Source organism: Danio aesculapii, chromosome 19 (assembly GCF_903798145.1).
Source record: "Danio aesculapii chromosome 19, fDanAes4.1, whole genome shotgun sequence".
NCBI classification, from domain to species: domain Eukaryota; kingdom Metazoa; phylum Chordata; class Actinopteri; order Cypriniformes; family Danionidae; genus Danio; species Danio aesculapii.
Window position 1 is genome coordinate 32,150,250 of NC_079453.1, and position 18,767 is coordinate 32,169,016.

General features: G+C 35.9%; 2 protein-coding genes across 6 annotated transcripts in view; one reads left to right on the top strand and one right to left on the bottom strand.

Annotated features, from left to right (window-relative positions):
- The first annotated feature begins 2,505 nt into the window (after positions 1–2,505).
- On the top strand, positions 2,506–12,998 carry LOC130247087 (tyrosine--tRNA ligase, cytoplasmic-like). Its single transcript, XM_056480274.1, is given in 15 exon segments — positions 2,506–2,560; positions 2,852–2,922; positions 3,625–3,771; positions 4,382–4,557; positions 4,713–4,842; positions 5,303–5,383; positions 6,738–6,830; positions 6,912–7,047; positions 7,125–7,210; positions 8,594–8,729; positions 8,810–8,910; positions 10,009–10,202; positions 10,304–10,370; positions 10,372–10,446; positions 12,355–12,998. Coding segments are annotated over 14 exon segments (1,590 nt in total). The 5' UTR covers positions 2,506–2,560; positions 2,852–2,865; the 3' UTR covers positions 12,466–12,998.
- A 1,256-nt stretch (positions 12,999–14,254) lies between these two features.
- Positions 14,255–18,767, bottom strand: part of LOC130247086 (uncharacterized protein KIAA1522 homolog) — a 64,865-nt gene continuing 60,352 nt past the window's right edge. For 4 of the 5 annotated variants that reach the window (XM_056480269.1, XM_056480270.1, XM_056480271.1 and 1 more), the window contains one exon: positions 15,126–18,652. In XM_056480269.1, the coding sequence (XP_056336244.1) occupies positions 15,126–18,652 (3,527 nt within the window). Of the gene's footprint in view, positions 15,079–15,125; positions 18,653–18,767 lie in introns of those variants that run through there. The other variant, XM_056480272.1, reaches the window with a different exon arrangement.

Sequence of the window (18,767 nt, forward strand, 5' to 3'; positions counted from 1 at the left end):
ATTCTTGTTTTTTGGGGGCTGTGATTCATTAATTTCGCCTAACTCTAACCTGTGTGGCTTTTTTTTTAACAGAGAAAATGAGATGGACTCAGAACGGACTCCACTGAACTCAATGTGGTTTAATAGAACCAAAACCCTGATGGGACATTGTGCCATTTGAGTTGGACTAACAGAGCCGGAACAAACCAGAGTGAATACTCTGAACCAACCATGCCTTGTGCTGAAAGCTTCCAGCATCATCACAAATATGGATCAACTGGAAACGTAGCCTGTGCCAACTCAAGCTCAATGTGCCTTTCCATTCCAGTTGCAAGAGCTAATATGGATTCGGCTTGTTGTGGTGTGTGGTGTGTGTGTGTCGCCAGTATTGTGCTGCTCACTTGTTAAAAAAAGCCAGCTTTTGATAAGCACACATCGATATACTGCACTAAGAAAATGATGAGGTGGGACATATCGACCTTTTAGATGAAACTTGAAACATTTACAAAGGTTTTTAGGTGCTAAAACCAAACATGCTTTTCAATTGTGATTGAAAAGTACATTTTGGAAGGAATATCTGTGAACTGTACACTACATAGGTAATGTTTGTATGTAATTTAATATTTATAAATGCTTTTGTGCTTCTATCTGAATAGCAAACTTGAAACCATGACACCTAATGGGGTTTGATTACATCAAACTGTAGTATTGCACACAAAGTTATCACCTTTTCTTCTTGTATTACGTTCCTTTTCATCTTCGTGGGGCATACAGAGAGATGTGCTGTAGGGAAAAGTGTACAAATTTGATCCCTCGACACCTTCAGATCAATCAATAAGCATTAAAATACTGCTGAGGCTTTGAATTAGATAAACGCCATCAGAATGTGTGGGCTTGAAATGTATTCCTTAATTATTCCTTCTGGTGAGAGGTGAAGAAGATTATTTAAGTATTTATTACTTTTCTTTAAATCATATGTTGATTTGATTGTCTTTTCTCTCATCTTCCTTAATTTATCTGTGTTAAGGGCCTCTGTCACAAAATAAGGGCAATTAGGGTAGAGTTGTCACTGCTGAATTATATCTATATGCCATTACTTCCTATGGAAAGCCAACCAGTGTGTTTACAGGTGACACTACTGTTTATTTAGGTGTTAAATTAATTTGATTTCTGGTCTGTTCGTTTTGATTCTTCGTCTAGTCTAGTGCTTTTATTGTATAGTATTAATTAATGTCGGTTCTCAGCCTGTAACTAAGTGTGAAAGATCGAATGCCAAGTGTTCCCTACAAATGTGTACGTGCTGTGAAATATGTACATAGACCCGTTTTTTCATTTTTGGGGGGAAAATGGAATTATTGTAAATAACATTTGTGTATATACGAGTGTTGTATGTTATACATATGTACATATGATGCACATTGAACTCTCATCAGTGCAGTTTTTTGCATGTTTCTAATTAATACTGTTTTCTAACATGACAGTTTTGTATTGATGCATCTGTGACATTTTCGGTTGCTCTCATTAACTCCAGTTTGTGTTGATCTGTCATAATTTCCACATACTGATATCAAAAATACAGTTATTGTAATAATAAATGTGCTGATGTTTGTACATAGATTTTATATATTTTTGGATGGAATCCTAAATGGTGTGTGTGTGTGTGTGGTGTGTAGTTATTTAAAAGAAACCATGTAAATGGTGGTTAATAAATGATAATTGATATTGAAAGATCATTTCTAATATGTCTCCTATTTCAAAACACTTGAGAAATAACATGAATACATTCTATCTATCTATCTATCTATCTATCTATCTATCTATCTATCTATCTATCTATCTATCTATCTATCTATCTATCTATCTATCTATCTATCTATCTATCTATCTATCTATCTAGTTCTAGACAGATAACCTGTACTACGTATAATAAATGGCATATATTTTTATTTCGATTATTTGGCCTAATGATAGATGGTGTATAGTACACATTCCGTTTTTATATAATGACAAATTAACATTTTATATTCGTTAACGTAAATGGCGTTATACAAACCTGTTGAGCGGGAAATATATATGATTATTTAAGTTAACGTTGCCGGCGACGACATTTTAGATACAAACTAGAGCCTCCTGTCATTTTGTCAATATTATTTTGAAAAGAACGAAGATTGGTACTGTGTCTGTCAGTTTCAACCAATAAATTTATTAAATATTACAGGTAATATAGAAAGAAGTTACCTTGGAGTTGGGGCGCCTCCTGGAGGAGACAATTCGACAGCAGCTTAGTGATCGTCCCTCGATTACTCCTCCTGCTGATGATTGCTCGACAATTGATTGTTCAGAGCTGATGCAATACTGTCATTACAAAGCACAATATTTAAAAAACAGCTATATAATACGTATTTAAGTGCATTTACTCAACAATAAATATTATATGTTTTTTAAAAATATGTGTATACAATTTTTAAACTGAAGTTAATTAAACTTTTATATTCGATCTGGCTTTATTATGAAACGTGATGAAATCTTGGTTCAACCGGAACAGCCTGTCACCGGCACACACGTTTCTCAACTACCGCTGGTGAGATTTAATGTATTTTATTATGAACATCAAATTTCTGTTATAGTTATTGTCACTGACGATTTATAAACATAATATTCAAATTTATACCGACACATTTCCCGATCTGCAGTGTTTCTAGCACTGTTTCTAGACAGCTCAGCGATTCATTCATTACAGACGTCACTGTTTCTAAAGATAGATGACTGATCGTAGAAATAACAATCGTGACATATTGTTTCTACCGGAATCACAAGTTGAGTTTATGTTTATTACTTGACGTATAAACCTATATTACCTAATTTTGCACAGAAGCAGCAGACATCATGGGAGAGCAGCTGAGTCCTGATGAGAAGTTCCAGCTCATCACCAGAAACCTTCAGGTGACAAACGTGTTCTTTTCTGTTTGCTATGAGCTCAAACATAGTTAACATTTGAAGTATATTATCAAAAGAATATACGGAAATACATTTAAACTAAATAGTTTCTGTTTCATTTCATTTGAGTACATGAGCTGTCACACATTGTCACTTTCTCTTTCATTTATTCATTTTCTTTCCGGCTTTTCTTTATTAATCATGGGTCTCTACAGCGGAATGAACTGCCAACTTATCCGGCCCTTCCAGCTGCAACCCAGCACTGGGAAACACCCATACAGTCCAGCATTCACACCCACACATACACCACGGCCAATTTAGCTCATTTAATTTACCTATAGCGCATGTCTTTGGACTGTGGGGGAAACCGGAGCACCCAGAGGAAACCCACGCCAACACGGGGAGAACATGCAAACTCCAAATAGAAATGCCAACTGACCCAGCCGGGGTTCAAACCAACAGCGCTACCCGCTGCACCACCTTGTTGCCTTTTTAATAATATAGTTTCCGAAAAGTATTCTTTGCAAATCCTAGCAGCCAATGACTATCAAAGTGCAGCATTGTTCAGTCAAATAAATAGTGCTATTGTTGTTTTGAAGTCATACTTGTACTATGGTAAACAACATAGGAAGCAGGTCACTTAACATAGTAAGTTGTTGCTTAACAAATGTGCGAATATAAAACCAACTTTACCTCATGTTTTCTCAGGAGGTTCTTGGTGAGGAGAGGTTGAAGGAGATCCTGAAGGAGCGGGAACTGAAGGTTTACTGGGGAACAGCGACCACAGGCAAACCACATGTTGCTTACTTTGTCCCCATGTCAAAAATTGCTGACTTCTTGAAGGCGGGCTGTGAGGTTTGTATTCATCACTATGTATTGGTTGTTAATAAGCATTTAGTAACTTATTTGTCTTTTTTAAATTCATTTTAATTGCTTGAATTATAAATCTGTACATTGTTGTTTATTGGTAAGAAATGATGGATGTTTTCAAGCATCAATCATGTAGGCTAAAATGTAGATTTTTTTTGGCTTCATTTTTTTTTTTTTTTTGGATGAAAGAAATTACTAAAACCATATTTGAGGATCACAGTGCTAAGCGGTTCCAAACATTATAGGTTATGGGAACCTTCTGTTTGTGGGTTGCTTTTTGGTTTTGCTCTTGTTGAATATGCAGAAAAATATAGGAATATATTGGATGCCGTATTTATTAACATACACTATAGGAAAAAATTCAGTGGCTGTCAGTTTCCAAAGATATCATCTTTTGTGTTTAAAAGAAACTCAAACAGGTTTGGAACAAGTGGCGGATGAGTAAATGATGACAGAATTTTAATTTGTGGCTGAACTATCCTTTTAATATTCTTTCATGTGTGTGAAGTTGTTTTTTAATATTACGTGACTAAGATACAAAAATGTGCCATCACGACTTTGACCTTCTCGTACCTATTTGTCCTTTTTTCTCAAGGTGACCATCCTCTTTGCTGATCTCCATGCTTACCTGGATAACATGAAGGCTCCCTGGGAGCTGCTGGAGCTTCGGGTGAAGTATTATGAGCAGGTCATCAAGGCCATGTTGGAGAGCATTGGAGTTCCTCTTGACAAACTCAAATTTGTCAAAGGCACAGATTTTCAGCTCAGCAGGTAGCTGGATGATGATTGCAGAAGAATTTGTTTATGGATATTTCAGGTTTATTCCATAGATTAAGAAGTGTATTTTAACCATGCATGTAGAATGTTTGCTTGTGGTTGCTTTGTTTAGAAGAATAAATGCAAATGTCATGGCTGGTCTGTCATAGAGAATACACTCTGGATGTTTACCGACTGTCCTCCATGGTCACTGAACACGATGCAAAGAAAGCAGGTGCGGAGGTGGTCAAACAGGTTGAACATCCTCTTCTCAGCGGTCTGCTGTATCCTGGACTACAGGTATGCAGTTTGGGTTTTTCCAGCCTTTAGGGCCTACTAAAGGATTAAAGCTGCTTTTAATACATTTCTTTGTTCTTTTATTTAGTCACTTAAAATGATTATTTTTAGAGCTTATATATTATTGTATTATATAGAAATATATTTTTTACTTGCTTTATTTACACTTTTTCACACATTTTGTTCTGAGTCTTGAAAATAATCACCAAAGTCTCCACAAAACAATTGTTTTGTAATTTAAAGTAACTGAAATGAAATGCTGAAACTTGAAGTAATGATATTGAATATTTAGCTTTGCTAGTACAAGATAAATTACCTAAACTGTGAAAAATATTTGACGATTGACTCTGCTTTTAGTCATTTTAAGTACATCTGTTCTTGTAATTAAACCTAAATTATAAGTCATTCATTCTTAAGTTATCAATGTTTTAATTTCAAACACTGTATTTTTCATTTCCATCAGGCACTGGATGAGGAATACCTAAAAGTAGATGCTCAGTTTGGTGGTGTGGACCAGAGGAAGATCTTCACATTAGCAGAGAAGGTACATTTAAATATATATTTTGATCATATTTTGAACCGGGCTGCATGTTCTCCCCGTGTTGGCGTGGGTTTCCTCCGGGTGCTCCTGTTTCCTCCACAAGTCCAAAGACATGTGGTACAGGTGAATTGGGTAGGCTAAATTGTCTGTAGTGTATGTGTGAATGAGTGTGTATGGATGTTTCTCAGTGATGGGTTGCAGCTGGAAGGGCATCCACTGCGTAAAACATATGCTGGATAAGTTGGCGGTTCATTCCGCTGTGGCGACCCCAGATTATAAAGGGACTAAGCCGAAAAGAAAATGAATTAATGAATAAATGTTTTTGAACCACATAGTAAAGTGCATAATGTGTACAGACGTCCCAAGTTGGGAAAAGTCATTTCTGGATGGGACATTGATGATTTGTGGGTGGTTGCGGGAGTTGGCCAGGGCGTGATGTATCTGAAGAGCAGGAGAGGGATGCGCGATGTTTTGGAGGTCCGAGGTGGAGACATGCGATTTTCAGGAGATTATCATTTGTTTGCGGGCATCTGGGAGTCCTTATGCATATGCGGGAGACTACCGGAACTTCCAGGAGACTTGGGATGTCTGTGTACAATCCTATGTTAATGAGTGCTACCGAATACTGTAGCACAGTAAACCTGATAACTGTAATAAATACTGTAACGTTAGTGTAAACTGTGGTGCATTGTGATTATAGCGTAGAAAACTGAAGTCTATTGAATAATTTGTTTATTACGACAGTTGTGTTGTACCACACCAAATTATTTTCTATAGTATGCTTCCAAACACTATAGTCTTTACTATAGTATTTTTCATGTAACGATATTATACAGTATAAAACACCTTGGTGACAGGCAAATTTATTTTAGTTCAGTAGAAAACTCGGCCCTCTTCATGATATAAGGATCATGGACAACATATGTGGTCATTTTCTAATTATATCTCCTTTGAAATATAGTATATATCGTAAAAACACAAACTTTCCTATATGTCTCCCATTCAGTTTTTTTACTTCCTACCCTCCATCAGAATTTTGCACGTCACCAGAACCACGTGATTTGAAAACCTATAGATCGCTCACAGAGTTTCACATTTACGTTTGTGTTTGTCTTTGCCTGGTTATTATACATTTATAGAACATTTTTTTGAAATTTGTCTTTGCACTTTTCTACAGTTATTAGCAATAACAACGTTAGAAATTTGATCATTTACTGAGTAAAGGATATAAATTATGACTTCTGAACAGTATATATATATATATATATTGAGAGTCACTGGAGAGTCATTTGGTGTGTGTGTGAGCTTGGTCGATTGTGTTTAGTGTGAATTACAGTTAAGTTTACTTGTTTTGCAGTACTTGCCTTCTCTTGGGTACACCAAACGTAGCCATTTGATGAACCCAATGGTTCCAGGACTGACTGGGAGCAAGATGAGCTCCTCAGAGGAGGTACGGAAGCACCTTCAACTTCTTATGATTTCATGAATATCATAAAACAAATAATTCTGTAAATTTCTTCTGTAACATCAGGAATCCAAGATTGACCTGCTAGACAAGAGCCAAGATGTGAAGAAGAAGCTGAAGAAGGCGTTCTGTGAGCCCGGCAATGTGGAGAATAATGGAGTTCTATCTTTCGTCAAACATGTGCTTTTCCCTCTGCACTCAGGTGAGCTTGGGAGGAGAAAAAATCTACAGACTATGTAAACATCTATTTAAGTGCTTGATTATGTGTTACGTTTATAGAGTTTGTGATTAAAAGAGATCCAAAGTTTGGAGGTGACAAAGTCTACACAGATTTTGAAGAAGTGGAGAAAGACTTTGCTGCAGAGGTACAGTATCTGAACTGTGTTTTTATAAATGTACTCCACAAAAGTCTTACACTTGAGATTTTTTAATTTGACATTTACATTACATTTATTATTATTATTGGCTTAATAAAAAATAACATTTTTAAAATAACTCTCCTGTGCTCTCCAAAGATGCTTTATTTGATACTGCAAAAACAGTGAAAAAGTGTCACATAATCCTTCAGAAATTATTTTTAATATGCTTATTTGGTGCAACTGTATTTTTAATATATCATTTATTCATTTTAAATTGTTCTAATCAATGTTGGAAACCGATGTGGGGCATAATATTCATGTAAAAATATGATGCATATATTTCAATATTTGATCAGTAAAAAGTAGAACAAAAACATTATTTAAATGAAATAGAAGTCTTCTGTCATGTTACCTACAGTTGAGGTAAGAATTATTAGCCTCCCTGAATTATTAGCCCCCGTTTATTTTTTTCCCCCAATTTCTGTTTAACGGAGAGAAGATTTTTTCAACACATTTCTAAACATAATAGTTTTAATAACTCATCTCTAATAACTGATTTATTTTATTTTTGCCATGATGACAGTAAATAATATTGTACTAATTATTTTCAAGACACTTCTGTACAGCTATACAAGTGACATTCAAAGGCTTAACTAGGTTAATTAGGTTAACTAGGCAGGTTAGGGTAATTAGGCAAGTTATTGTATAACGATGGTTTATTCTGTAGACTATTGAAAAAATATATAGCTTAAAGGGGCTAATAATTTTGACCTTAAAATGTTTTTTAAAAAATTAAAAACTGCTTTTATTCTAGCCGAAATAAAACCAATAAGACTTTCTTCAGAAGAAAAATATTATCAGACATACTGTGAAAATCTTGCTCTGTTAAACATAATTTGGGAATTTTTTTAAAAATAAACAAAAATTCAAAGAGGCATAATAATTCTGACTTCATCTGTATGTCTTTAATGGAAAGTTTGACAAATGTATTCTATTTTTGGCATGTTATGATTATTATTATTTTTTTTTTTATCCAGATTTGGAATATAGTAGTGTATCAGAGTGTCCACACACAATTTTAATAATAATTGTTTATTGAGCATCAAATTACCACATTAGAATGATTTGAAAAGGATATGACATGACACTGAAGAGAGGAATAATGGCTGCTGAAAATATACATAACATAAATTAATGAATAATTAATATACTATTGAATAATATAATAATTTCTAACAATAATATTTGTTTCTTTATTTTTAAATGAATCTTAGTAAGCAAGAGGTGTCATTTAGAAACATGAATTACTTCATTTATTACTCCAAACCAAAGTGTGTATTAAAAAAAAAAAACTGATTGAAGCGTATGCTCACCCTGCACTTCTTACAGCAAATTCATCCCGGGGACCTGAAGGCTTCAGTAGAGTTGGCTCTTAACAAACTGTTGGACCCTATCAGGAAGAAGTTTGAGAGCCCTGAGTTGAAAAAACTGACATTATCAGCGTACCCAGAACCATCTAAAAACAGTGAGTGAAAACACATGTCTAAAAAAACATTTGAAAAAGTTCAAGTTTCAAAGTTTGATTCGATTGTCATCATTTCACAGAAGGCGGAGCTAAGGGCAACCCTAAACAAACCACAGATGACGATGAGGTCATCCCATCCAGATTGGACATCAGAGTGGGCAAAGTCATCAGTGTAGAAAAGGTAGAGACTGCAACATTGTATGAGCATTTTAACTTCTATGAGGCTAGGGTTGTCTAAAGTATCGACTTCGGTAACTGTCAATACTCAAATTTTAAAAGCTTCTTCCTGCTGATTGGCTGTTTAGTTCATGTGCTCAACAGATATAAATGTGATTGGCTATGAAGATCAGTTCACATTTGAAAACCACATCTATTAGCTAATCTATCAATGAGTGGATACGAGTTATCTGCCAATGTTTCAGTGCTTTGGTGTGAGTAAACAATGTTTCTCAAATATGATGGAGTTTTTAACTCATGGAATATCAGGAATGTTTGTCATTCATCAAATTTTTTTTAACAGTTTATCATTACATGTTTTTTGATTATTATTTTTTTATTCACACCCATTGCAATGGTAATATTTCAGCTCCATTGTATTGCTTTCCGCTTATAAACTGGCAGTCACCAGACTATATCTGTTAACTAAGGAAACATGTTGGGATAATGTAATGGCTCCAAAATTACCACTTTAAAGAAGAAAAGTGTGACAAGCTAAATATAATGTTTGTAAAACTACTATTAAGCTATTTAAAATTGGACTGGGAGTACTTCAAAGCCACACAAACAAAGTACTTTAGTTTTTTTTTTTTAATCTGAGGTGAATTAAAAAACCATTGTTATTCTCATAGTGGCTATTAAAGTCATGGGAAATTATATTTAAGCTATAACCAATATATTTTGTTTTATTTTAATATTGTATTATTAATATATAAGCACAAGAGCAGTCTGTTTTTATCCTCATTAGATGTCATCGAAATTATCTTTATAGTTAGGGAACTTGATATTTGGCTTAAAGTTGGAACCCTGTTCACTTGTTGATGTGGCTTTTAAATACTCTGTGTATTGTATTTTATGAAGAGTGGTGAATTGATGGCCTTGAGAGCCAATCACAGTCATATCTGTTGAGCACATGACCAATGGCCAATCTGCTATGTCTGATATGTCCTCAAATGCTGGTGGGAATACTACTAAAGCATTCTTTGTATCGATCAGTACAAAGTCGACACTTTTGACAACCCTGTAAGAGTGTATTTAAATAATGTTTGTCTTGATCTGTTAGCATCCAGATGCAGACTCGCTATATTTAGAGAAGATTGATGTGGGTGAAGAACAGCCGCGGACTGTAGTGAGTGGACTGGTAGCTTACATCACAGAGGAACAGCTTCAGGACCGACTCGTTGTGCTGCTCTGCAATCTAAAGCCCCAGAAGATGAGGGGGATTGAATCTCAAGCAATGGTGCTCTGTGCTTCAATGTTAGTAGAACACCAAACACTGCGATACACACCAATTCATTCACAGTTTTTCATGGTAAAGTCATTTTTTTATTGATCTTTCTAAATGTTTTGGCCTTTAGCGAAGGAGAGCCAAGGAAAGTGGAGCCTTTGGATCCACCAGAAGGATCTGCAGCAGGAGATCGTGTTTTTTGTGGAGGGCTATGAATCTGGCAAACCAGATGATGAATTGAAACCAAAGAAAAAGGTGTTTGAGAAGTTACAGGTATGTGGTGTTTATGTGTTGTGTGTGTCTTATATATTTTTGGTATTTAAATCAAGGGACTATATGTACATTTTTTTTGGTAACACTTTAGTCAAAGTATCAGTTCACACTTTAACTATTGGTTTATTACCTTGTTATTATCACAGGGTTTCCGTGGGGTCTTAATGTCAAAATTTAAAAATCGAAATTTTAGGCCTTAAAAGTCTTAAATTCACTGTTCTAGGTCTTAAATATTTATGCACAGGTCTTATTTTCTGATGTCCGACGCTACATCTAATGCTCATTTAAATTCTTTGTTGTTATTGCTTGGTTTTCGTAGTGTTGTAGTTCTTTATTTCACTATAAAGAACTACAACATTTATTAACAATTATTTCACAGCTTGCAGTATTAAAACTACAAATGAGACCAACATGCAATAGCCAATCAGCTTTCTGTTATTGAACTGTGTGTGCGGCGAATGTGACGTCATCGCTGTATTTGCGGAGGTTCGCTTTGGGTGCGCGCGACATGATTTTGGTTGGCGGAGCTCACAAATTTTTTTGAGACTCAAGCAAACAGTTTGTGCAGGGCCGCCCGCGTTTGATTTGAATTGAATTTGTAACACTTTGAAGAGATTTTGTCTGAAACAGGTACAACTGTACAGACATCTTTATGATTCGTCCATGCGTGATCATAGGGAGAACCATCTGACCAATAATTCTTGGCTAGAAATTGCAACAGTCGTGGGAAACGAGGAAAGTGTTTTGTTAAAAAGTTTGGAAAAACCAAAGGGATAAGTTTGTTTAAACAAAATAAGAGGCCATGGAAAAGTGCAGACCCAGGTGGTTTTAATATTACAGTATGTTTTTCCACCATTCATAGGTTTTACACTGATGTATATATTACAGTTTTGAATACAAAGCAATTTACAAGTTACAAACTAAAATTAAGTAACAAATTATTTCTTTGATAACAGGAAAGGAATATTTGAACCTATCAGTTTACAATATACTGATGCCCAATTTTTAGGTTTTATGGATGATAATGGACAGGAATGTTGGACCATTATTGACTTTTTAGCTTATAAGTAGAGGACAAAAACTAGCCAGACAGTAATGTGTGAATTGTTGAGTGGGCAAAATAAAAATAAAAAACAGTCAGTATTTTTAGTAAGTGTACTTTTTTTTTACTTTTATTCTTGCCATTATAAAAATATAATTGTAGAGCAACCCTTGTTCTGTTACCATTAATATTTAACTTTAATAGGTTATTAGGTTTTCTGTAGTTCAATGGTGCATCAAACCTGTCTTTAGTATTGTTCAATTTAAATACACTTATTTTTCCACAAATTTTGTGATTTTTGCATTTTGTCTTTGTGTATGCGTGTTTTTGATACTGTGATATAGGTGTTAAGTTTAATATTTAATGGTCTTAAAAAGGTCCTTAAAGTCTTAAATTTGACTTTATGATACCTGCAGAAACCATGTAATAAGATATTAACTTATTACCTATAAGGTAATGTTATATTCTTATCTAAACCCATCTACTATCTTACTAACTATTTAAAAAGCAGCTAATTAGTAGTTTTAGCTAATAGTGTTAGTTAATGGTTTGTTAGTAGTGTGAGTTGTATATTAAAGTAACAGGTGACCAAATTTTCAAGTATTAATTACTTTTTTATTGTCATTAAGAGCTAACAAAACTTTTAAAAAAATTATACCGTCCCCAAATTAATATGTTGTCTATGAACAGTTTGTTATCAGTATGTCATTGAAATAATATTTTCTGCTTTAATTAAAGGACAAAACAGCAATAAATTGCCAATACTGGTGTTGCTAATAATAATAATTTCTGAATTCTACACATAGCTGCTTTTAAGGTATCGTTTTGTCTTTCTGGTTTTATATTTATTTGTTGGATCTCTTCAGGTGGATCTGAAGGTCTCCGGCGAGTTTGTTGCACAATGGAAAGAGCAAAATCTGATGACCAAACTTGGACAGATCACCTGCAAAACACTTAAAGGTGGAAATATCAGCTAGAATATCCACACTTTTTTTCTCAAGCTTCAGAGGGCGTGTTTTCATGACAACCGTAATCCACATGACATCTACACTGTGTCAGGTATATCACTCATCATGGGCATCAAAAACTGTAAACTGACTCTGACTGAAAAGCAAATGGCTTCTAATGTCCTCATTTCATTTTACCCTGTGAATGAATTACTAGCTCACAGTTACTGCAGAAGAATACACATGGTATTGTCTGTGCTTTACATTGCATGTAATGCCGTCCAAGATGATTTCCGCATAAAGTACTGCAGTAAATATGCTCATTTGCATTAGTGATAAATGGAGAATCTTCCAGGAGCTCATCTGTTATCTTCAAACTCAGGTTTTCCTGTGGTGCCGTGTCTGGAAATTGATCATTGCTTACAATGACCAGTGTGACAATGTACAAACTATTATTTAACCATCAATGGAAACGGTTCAGACGTGGGACAGTCTACAGTATATAAACAACAAAATGTTATGGTGAATATTTTAAGATTAGTTGTTAACAGAAAACAGCTAGTGTAACAGTTAATGTAACATTCAGATCTAATGTTAACCAGACTCGCTCAAATAAAGGATCATTCATAACTGATTTCTGTATGTCTTGATGGAAATTATTATAGAGCTGCCTTTTATTTTTCCGTTATTATCTCTTGGAAGGAGGTGTTTGTTTAATTTTAACCAAAAAATACAATTTTGGGAGCCAATTTAAAAAAAAGTGGTCATTTAAACATTAAGGTTAGAGATTAAGGGAACAAAAACTTGTGTGTTTTTATGTGCTGAAATGGTAGCTTTATCAGTATACAAAGGTGCATTTACACTGCATGATTCAAGTGACTCAATTCAGATTTTTTTTTCTCTCATGTGGCACAGATCACATATGACCCCTGTACGTGTAAGCAGGAAAAAAAATCACATGGATTCTGATGTACTCAAATCAGATTCAGGCCTTGTTCATATGTACAAATTTATCCTATCCATGTCCTCGTGACTGCAGTGTAAGCAGGTGTGAGCCACGCCTCATTAAAAACCGTAGATAATGACGTCAACACTGATGCTTTCATTTCAGAACAGTCCAAAACCTTAAATCTCATACACGAGGACTAAAGCTTTTATATTGTCATTTAGCACGAGTATTTAAGCATGTTAACAATAGAGAGAGGGCAACATCTGCCACGTAACCAATATTAACTATGTAAAACTGTTGAATACATCACGTGCATTAATCACACCATGGACATTACATTAAGGTCCCTATTGGTTTAAAAAGGCCTAGATTAAAAGAAGATGGCCAAATTGGAACTTTTCTACCATAAACTATAGTAAAAAAACAACTTTATCAAAAGAATTTAAAACAATCAAACCCTGTGAACACATTAAATACCGATATGGAAAAAAGAGCGCTCTAATTATAAGCAGTCAGTCAGCGCTCGCTCTTTTTTTTAATTTACTGGTCATTGCGCCTTTTGCCGTGTGCACTGTAAATGCATACAATTGAATTAGAGTCACTGTTGTGTAAATATGATGTAAGCAGGTCATCAAAAAATCAGAACTGACCATCAAGATCTGCTGCCTCATCTGTTAATATTAATAACTGCATTTATCATACCAATATATAATGATATATATATATATATATATATATATATATATATATATATATATATATATATATATATATATATATATATATATATATATATATATATATATATATATATATATACACGTTTGTATGGTTGAGTCATTGAGAACACAATTCAAAAGTGAAACAGGGTAAATCTATAAATATCTTTAATGCATATTCCATTTTAAAACAGTGTAGCACTTCTATTCACCCCCTCCTGAAGCATATAGCTACTAAAGTTTTGTATATATACATTTTACATCAATTTCAGAGGGACCATCAGTCAATACTCTTACCTTTTTTTTGCTGGTTCCAACATAAATGCAGCATCTACCTTACAAAGTGCTTCAATCTAATGAAAAGTAAATATTTAGATTTTTGTGTATACATTTCAGCGATGGTTGGCGTACTGCAGAATTCATAAAGGTAATAGAAGTTTCTGTACATGTATAATTACATATTTGCTGACAGCAAATCTTTTAAGGTTGATTGCAGTAGCACTAAAACTTTCTCAATTGTTAGTATCATCAACTTTCATTAAAAGCTAAAATCAATCTCTGTGCTTGGACAAGTTTGGATATATCAAAAAAATATGTTACAGGGTTTGACTTTTTTGCGCCAAGCAGTGATTACTACCAACAGTGACCACTAGATGTCAGTTCAGTCTTGCAGTCATTTGCTTTAATAAGTCGATTATAAACTAAATGCGTCTCTTCCCAGAGCAGAGAAGCTCTTAAAAAATACTTGAAAGCTGTAATAAAGCTATTTTATAAAACATGTTTTGGGGAATAAAAGCTTTTTGCATACATTTAAAGGCCATTTTCAGGCTAAGGCTTTTAAGACTGTGATGGTAACCATGAATTCTTGATCAAGACCTTACTTGGGCTTTCATCACTTGCTTTGTCCTTTTCACTTTACTAGCAGTCCAATCAAAACTCATCTTATGTCTCTTCAACATGAGGTCTCCGTACTTCCTGAAAAGAAAGGTAATTATGATCATTTACATGATCCATTCTTTATTTCATGCACAAATTGACATTTTCTTTGCGAATGCTTTCTTACTTGCTTGTTCCTGGCTCCCTAATGATTGTGCTCGCTGGCCAGCAGGATGCACTTGATCACTTTGCCCATTAACATCAACCATCATTATTTGCTCATTTGTCAAGATCTCCGTCCTTTCCTGTGTTGCATTTTCCATCATGTTTGGAGGATTGGTTCCATGCACTGGTTTCTTAGCAACAGGTGGCGGCACCTTAATTGGCTTTTTTGTTCCATTTGTAATCATCGTCTTGGCTTGGTCGGAAACCTGCATTATCTCAGCTGCAAGACTCTGTTTGAGGCTTGCTTGGACCTCAGGAGAAGTAGGTGTTTCAATCACAACTCTTTTTGTGCTTTTGGAGAATATGAAACTGGCTGTAGATGCAGGGGACATTAGTAAGTCACATCCATCTGGTGATTTAGGAGATGGCATGGGTGAAGTTGCACTGCTACCTGAAGATAAGCGTAGATTTAGCATTGCAGGTACTCCACTGGAGGACATTGCTGCAGTCTTCATACGTATGGCCTCCTGAAGACGCATGGATGGGACTGCGGATGAAGCAGAGGACGACTTGGCAGGTGAGTTAGACTTCAAAGTTAGGGATCTGCGAATAGGCTTCTGTGGTGTTACTTGACTAGAAATACTATGATCCTCATTTGTTGTAGGCTCAGTACTTGGTTTGGAATCGTTGTTTACTTGGTCTTCACAAACATTTACAGACCTCAGTCGAACCATCTGGAGTAAAGAAGGTGTGACGAGTGGAATGTTGGCATCCTCCTTTGGAATAGGTGTGCTTTTGTGCCGACAGAGGAGTTCTTTGCTCCGGTTGTCTTTACCTAAGAGGCTCAATTGCTTTCGGAAGTTAATAGTAGATTGTTCTTCTACAGGAAGAGGAGGTGCAAGTGGGATGCTAGTGAAAGCCAGTGTTTCCTTCTCATGCAAGTTCTCATCTGGAAAATGACTGGATATTATAGTAGAGGCTACATTTGTGTTTTCTATTTCAGCTTGATCCTCCAAAAATTCTGATACATTGTCGGAAGACTTATCTTGTTGTCTGTCCTCCATAACGTTTTGTACAGTTCTTTTTGGCAGAATGGTATGCCTTTCTGAGTCTTGTTCTGGACTACTGTCCATATCTGAGACATTAGTTGACAATTTTATACTGACCTTCTCTTCACATGACACTTCATGGCAATTGTCAGATATCTCTGACATGGGCTCATGTATGAATGAAGGAGGTGGTGGAGGGAAGTCAAGCTCATCTTGTTCCTCAAACATCAATTCAGTTGACTCTTCCATTGGTGGTGGAGGTGGAGGCCAAGAAGACTCTGGGAAACTTACTTGTTCTTCTATCTTTTGCTTTTGTTCCTCCTGTTCAGATTGTGGTATAGACACTAAGATGTCTGACATCTTTTTAATCGGTGGGGGAGGAGGGTGGTGCTCTGGAGGTGGAGAAGGAGGTGGAGAAATGCCATTGACTTCAGGTACTTCTATACTGAGTGTTTGCACTGATTTACGATTCATGATGTCTGTAACAATGCAGTTTCCTTGGTTCTCATTGCTGCTCACATTTGCAGCTCTTGTTTTTTCTTTATAGTTTGTTTGTGACAGCATGCTTTGATCAACTATGATAGACGGTACATTTGTTGTAGGAAGTGTTTGACATCTATCTTTTTGGTCATCTACCGTTTTCTCACCTTGTGTGTGAGAGATCTGGTTAACCTTTGCAAGTGTTTCTGGACTTTTTAATTCATTATGTAAGGTTGAGATTTCTGTATGCCTTGCATCCGAAGGTTCTACCATCATTTGTTTATGCACATGTGGTGATGCAGATTTAGTTAGCTCTTTTACAACTTTGTTTTCCAATTGGATCCCAGTCTTACTTTCTTCTGTTGTCTTTAGAATAATTTGTTCATTGATTTTTATTGGATTTTTGTTTTGAGTTTTACCTATTAATGACTCCAACTTATGGACGTTTGGACCTGTGCCACATAATAGTTCAAGGGTCTGTTTATTGTGAATCCAGGTTTCAGGGGGTGGGGGAGATGGGGCTTTTACGTTGGGTGGTGGGGGAATGTTGAATAGTGTCCTAAGAGCAATAGTTTGGTGTGTAGGTGTAACTTTGTTTTTCACTGTTGTAAGTGGAGGGGATAATTTGAGTGGTTCCGATGAAGAGGTATTGGTTTGAATGTCCTGATGTGCTGTATCTGATATGACTGAAGACAGAGATGTTAGTGATGAAGACACTGAAACCACCGGTGAAGTCTTTGCACATACTCTTTCAGGTTTTGAAGGCTTTACTCTTCTCTTTCCAGGTGAGGAGGGACTGACCTCTTTAGGGGAATGCGTAGGTGTCCCACTTTGGCTAGAGTAGCCACTTGAAGGAGACAAAGTCCTATCAAAATTGTTTTCACCACATTCTCCAGTTTTCTGTGGGGATGAGTTACCTGATCTGGCATGCCTTCCAGTGAAAACTTGATCAGGACTAAGTGGACTAGATTTCACAATTGTGTGGAAGTCTGACCTAAGCTCTAAAGAATGGACTGAACTCTTCTCGTTTTTGGTGGACTGATGATTTTCTTTTGTTTGCTCATTATTTGGTGTCACGTCTTTGGGATCTTGTATGTCTCCCTGCTCCCTCTGTCTTTGCTTAATTTTTTCATGATGCAGTGAGTAGGTTCTCTGAGGTGGTGCTGGTGGTAATTTTGTCTTCATTACAGAGAGACTACGGGAGAACAAATGGCTGTTTCTGACATTGTCCCCTGCATCACCACACTCCCTGGGGTTCAGTCTGTCATTTGTACCTTTCCCCTCAGAACTTTTCCAGCTGCTTGAGCTTGAAACACTCATGTCCTTTGGGATTAAAACTGAAATGTCTTTGGCACTGTCAACATCAAATGTTGGTAGACACTTTCCTTTTGAAGAGATTGTGGATGAACTGGAGACTATAGTCTCAGATGATTGTGAATCGCTCCTGCTGGGACTAGTAGTGGGTGGACCTTGATTTGTCCCACTTCCAGATCGAGAAGAAGATGGGCTAGCTGATGCTATACTACCCTTGCTAGCTGTACTTGCACTGCATCGATTGTGATCATGATTGATTTCAATGATATCTATTGCAGCAGGCAACACTGCATTTGGAATAATTTTAGATAAATATGTTGCCTGTGGGGAAATAGACATAACTGGGCCTTGAGGCTCTTGTAGGAAAGAGTAAGTGGTCATCCCTGGCACAGCAAGTGACTTAGGCCTCTGTGTAAGGCATGCTCCTAGTCCAAGCTTTCGGTTTAACTCATCTTGATAGACAGAATGGATGTGGTTCAAAAGGAAGTCTTCATCTCTTGATGCCTGAAGGACCTCAATGTTCTGCAGGTGTACACGAGCCCCTTCATGATTTACTGACGGGAGATCTCCATCAATTGTTTGTAGAACAACTGTTTCAGATGAATAGTCTTCACTGTCATGTCCTCTGTTTGGAAGCTGCTGCAGCATAGTTCCTCTTGCCATATCTGAGGTATAAAAACAACATAATAGTTTATTATTATTTTTTATTTTATGGAAAATCATAGTTTTACAAACTTGTTGACACTACTGTTTTTAGGTATGCTATACTCAAACAATGAT